General features: G+C 38.3%; 1 protein-coding gene across 1 annotated transcript; it reads right to left on the bottom strand.

Moving 5' to 3' along the window:
* Positions 1 to 1,743: 1,743 nt before the first annotated feature.
* On the bottom strand, positions 1,744 to 4,359 carry polr2h (info polymerase (RNA) II (DNA directed) polypeptide H). Its single transcript, XM_034530565.1, has 6 exons — positions 4,170 to 4,359; positions 3,479 to 3,571; positions 3,256 to 3,339; positions 2,812 to 2,905; positions 2,592 to 2,675; positions 1,744 to 2,138 (listed from the first exon to the last, which is right to left on the bottom strand). The coding sequence occupies exons 2-6, from the start codon at positions 3,549 to 3,551 to the stop codon at positions 2,021 to 2,023; spliced, it is 453 nt and encodes a 150-aa protein (XP_034386456.1). The 5' UTR covers positions 3,552 to 3,571; positions 4,170 to 4,359; the 3' UTR covers positions 1,744 to 2,020.
* Positions 4,360 to 4,590: the final 231 nt, after the last annotated feature.

Raw genomic sequence — 4,590 nt, 5'->3', positions numbered from 1 at the left:
AGCTCGTGCGCAGTTTAATCACAGCTACATCACTTCCGGTGGGCTAGAACCACCACGCGCTGGACCCTCGCTCTTTCGCTCCACGACAGATTGAATGCACGCGTGTGAAAGTGCACGCGCGTCGCGGATACATTTGCCTGGCCGTTTAATGAGAATACTAATTGCCAAAAAGGACACCATGATGAATCCTTCTGCGAGTTGTATTTAATGTTCACGGTGAAGTCATTAGAAATCATGTAATGGCTTGAAGGGAAATACTAATTAAAAAAAGCTTTGGAAATGCTCAGAAGTGTTGCAATGTAAACCTTAGTTGTAGAAAATGTACATAAAAAGAAACACAAGAAAGACAAATTTAGATGTCACGATGAAAAAAAAGCCATCATTTATTTAAATTACTGATCATCAGCACAAAATCGGCTGCAGAATCTGCTAAATAACCTAGAACCTAAATTAAACAATTCAAATCCATTATTTCAAATAGGAATCCCAACATTTATATTCTTCTAATAATTTGGTCGTTGTAGTGATATCATTTCTTTTTTGTTGAGGCAAGCTCATTCTTCAGCTTCACCACATGCTTTGCGTGTTAAGGCTTTCCATGCACATATCAGGAGTTCGTGAGTCATTGTCAATGTTCCTTCCAATCCTGTGACACCAATTAAAGCTGACATTGAGAAGCCTGTGTTACACACGTTGCCTCTTTACCCTTAATTCAATCTTCTGTCTCCTCAGTTCACATTTTAGAATGCTGCCATCCAAGCAAATATAGGACCATTAAATTTAATACAGAATCTGCAGATTGACTCACAACACAGTCAAACGAATGAGAAAAAAGTTTTATACAAACTGACAAACAATGACATCAGAGAGGGACGGAGTGACTGATTAATTTGTCTCTTCAAAAGATGACATTTAAAGCATTGTATCGTATCCTGTCTTGTCGTTCTTGAACATTGTTTAAGGCACCAAAGGTTTGCCATTTGCAGAGACACAAAATGTATTCAATGAGAAGTAATAATATATGGCCTCTTCACATGTTCTGCTTTGTCACTGTGATAAAAGACAAAGTATATAGGGTTAAGAAAAGCACAGGGTCAGTGTGGGCCTGTGGTATGGAAGAATACACGGGGTCTGGGAATCTCCAGTACATTTGCAAAGCGGGAGAACACCATAGCACTGAAGGCCAAATAAAGTTGCAGCTACTCATTCCGACAAAGAAATAAAAAATAACATTCTTGTCTGACGCAGATTTTAATTGCAAGCCTTTTGATATGAGCAAATTCCAGGAACTTGTAAGAGACGGTGACGGCAGTTCAGTTGTTTTAAATTTCCACTTTTCAAAGCTGTGTCTGGATTACAAATCTACCAGAAATGTGCTTAATTTATTGGATGGAAGGATTGCATACATTTATGCTCAGAACGAATACTTTTTGATGTGGTATGGTCTATCAATTATATACATTTCCAAAACAAAGCAGTGTTTAAGAACATTGCCCTGTCAGGTAGTGATTGGCCCAGTTAGCGCCAGGTTCTTTATAAAAACTTGTTCCCGCCCTCTTCACTGTTGTAGACAGCGGGCCTGCAGTACAAATATTGAGAAACATGGTATAAATATAACCAAATTCAACACATTTGTAAGAGCCCATGAGCAGTTGCTGAGGTATATGGTTTGTTAATAAAACGAAAAGAATGCCAAGATAAGAAAAAAATATATTTAAAAAAAGGTGACTGACCACCTGAAAATTATGTATAAAAGAAATCTTTATTTACAGTTTGCCAGCAGATGGAGGTTGCAGTCGTTATTAAGTGTCACAGTCTGTAATCTGTAGTCCATCTCCTTGAAGGAAACATTTTATAACTAAAAGAGTAAAAAACGCAATGTTTTCTTCGGCCTCTACATGGATGATGGTCACGTGCTGCAGACTTGAGAATACGAATGTTCAGTGTACAGTTCATTGTGACTTTAAAAGTTGACTGTGGCACTTGAAGAACCAGTGGAGTGGGCAAGCAGAGTTGATCTTTAGAAGGCCAGTTTCTTCATGAGGAGGTAGACCCTGGCGTCCACCTCAAAGCCGTGAAGGTTGTTGGCATCTCCTTGGAGCCTCATGAGGAGGCCACCAAAAGACACATAGGCAGAGCTGAAAGAAGGGGCACATTCATGAGACGTGATTAAAGTTACAAATGAGAATGAGTCAAATGTTGGTAATAATTTATACATAATATATCATCATCTCTCACATAGCTGTTTGTTGGGCAGGTTAATGACTTTGGATCAATGTAAGACACAACTGATGGTGATCATTTGCAGAGAATAGTGGACGAATGACACATTTTCAACTCAGTAGATTTAATCATAGTATAAATATGTAATAATGTTTCATCATGCCCAAAATGTGTAGAGGCTGAACAATGATTTGCATCTATGTTTCTGTGCCAATTTCAATATGGTCCTGTAGAATTGTTGCAGAAATAATGTATCAATAATAACTGCAATGCTACTTGTTATTATGCTAACGGTTATGTATTTGTTATTATATTAAAGACATAAGCTTAACTTCATAGCTTCAGTCAATGCAAGAAACATCACTCACAGGCGCGTTGCTGCTTCTGTTGAAGTCTCGTCGCCCTCAATCTTGTAAACCTTTCCATACATCACATAATCAAACTGGTCCGCTCTGAGAATGTAAACAAAGTTAAATGAGAGCACATATCTAAACCAGCAAAAAACATTGTATATCACATGGGGAATATACAGAAATGATATATACACTGATGTTAAATGAATCAATAAATGAAGAGCAAATGTCTAACCGAGACGGTCGGTCATCCTGAGGATTGTACTCTCCGTCGTCTGGCGTTCCATCTTCATATAACGTGCTGGCAATAACCAGCCTGAACTTGTCACCTTAATGAAATGGACACATGCAAGAAAGTGAGTTTCTATTGTGGGCTTAGACACCCTGAGTTATTTAAGCCCGATACTTTGTATCTAAAGGGGCTCTGACATATAGGGGACATTAGAGTAACATTTAGCTTGAGTGAAAAAAAGCAACATGAGTGGACCTAAACACGTAGGTGACCACTTTAGGAAAGAGTAGAATGATTGCTTTTGATTTAGGAAGAGCAAATTGACTGATGCCATGTGGAACAATAAGCGACTTTAGAATATGATTGTGTTAGACAAACAAAACAAAAAAAAGACTTACAATCATCATTTAACTTGAAATAAATAGACACAAACATATTGCTCCTTACCAAGATCAACCGGATAGATTTGAATGTTCACATCCAAGATAAGGTCCATCTTAAAAGATTCACTTTCACAATGCAGACGAGATACTTGAGAAAAACAAGTGGTAGCAGATTTTGAATTAGGTCATTAGCAGCTGTCAATTGAAGGACATCAATTGAAAACTAAACTGAATACATGATAGTAAATAAATATAAATATATCAATTTCTAATGACATTTCACACACCTCTGTCAAACTTCTTGCCATCCGGATCAATGTCCTTTACATCAAAGATATCTTCAAACAGAATTCCAGCCATCTCTGTCCTGGTCTATGCACCTGGGAAGGAAACATAAAGAATATCATTATGCAAGCTTTGTTGAAACAAAATAACAACTTTCATGCCAAGTAAGCTTTAGACTTCACAAGTGCTCCTGCTGTCTCTTAAGGAACTGCTCTGCTCATTTAGATTATGCACTGTCAACGTTACTAGTTATAGTAAACTAGGAGATGTCGAAATTCATAAAAGCTACAGGTAATACAACTCATGTGCAGTGGATACCCAGACAGCTTCCCTCCTGAAACTGGACACATATCGCAACGTGTAGCTCAACCCAGTAGATACAATAGTGATTACAGAGAGAAACACACTTTACAACACTAGTTGAATCACACTAAAGGAGATGAACCCCATTATGTTAGAGTCCATGCGGAAGATGAACCTCAACTCCAGCTTTACATGGCACGTTTGGACTCTCAACTCTCAGTCGGTGTTGATTCTACAGAGTTTCTGCAAGGACTAGCGGAGTTATCGCTTGACCAAGTCTGAGGGTCTTGGGACGTGTAACGTTTCAACTTCCGAAGTAACGTTAGCTTATCCCACAACCAGGCTAGCTGTTAGCTTCACATGTTGTAAGCACACGCTTCCCAAGCTTACCTTAGATAAGATGACGTCCTTGTGTTATGTTGTGAACAGAATAAAGCCACAGTCACCCAGTTTCTCTCTGTGGCAAGGTGTGTTCGTCTAAAGTGTGCGCGAGTGCAACTTCATTCATTAACGTCACTGTGTTGAAAACCAGCGGTATAGACCGCCGAGAAATGTGCTCGACCTCTGAGACGCAAACTGCTTCCGGTTGAAATTAGACATTACGGTTGATTTACCGACTGATGTGGGAAATTAAATTAAATGGGATTTTTTTTTATTTATTGACTATGTCTAAAAATAATATATTTTATCAGAAGTAATAAGAACAATCAACGTTGTATCGTTATGTCGTTAACGCTACTGCAACTTAAAAAAGGATATAATTGTGCTTTACACGTTATTTGTTAAATAAAGTACGTTTTCCTGGTCGAGC

Source organism: Cyclopterus lumpus, chromosome 4 (genome assembly GCF_009769545.1).
Source record: "Cyclopterus lumpus isolate fCycLum1 chromosome 4, fCycLum1.pri, whole genome shotgun sequence".
In the NCBI taxonomy this organism is placed as follows: domain Eukaryota; kingdom Metazoa; phylum Chordata; class Actinopteri; order Perciformes; family Cyclopteridae; genus Cyclopterus; species Cyclopterus lumpus.
Note: the sequence above shows the minus strand (reverse complement) of the source record. Positions and strands in the feature narration are given on the sequence as shown.

Coding starts and splice junctions, on each gene's coding strand:
- polr2h (XM_034530565.1), bottom strand. CDS start 3,551: ATGGCTGGAATTCTGTTTGAAGATATCTTTGATGTAAAGGACATTGAT. Junction 3,340..3,478: donor TGGCAAGAAGTTTGACAGAG/GTGTGTGAAATG, acceptor GTTTTTCTCAAG/TATCTCGTCTGCATTGTGAA. Junction 2,139..2,591: donor ACAGAAGCAGCAACGCGCCT/GTGAGTGATGTT, acceptor CCCTTCTTTCAG/CTCTGCCTATGTGTCTTTTG.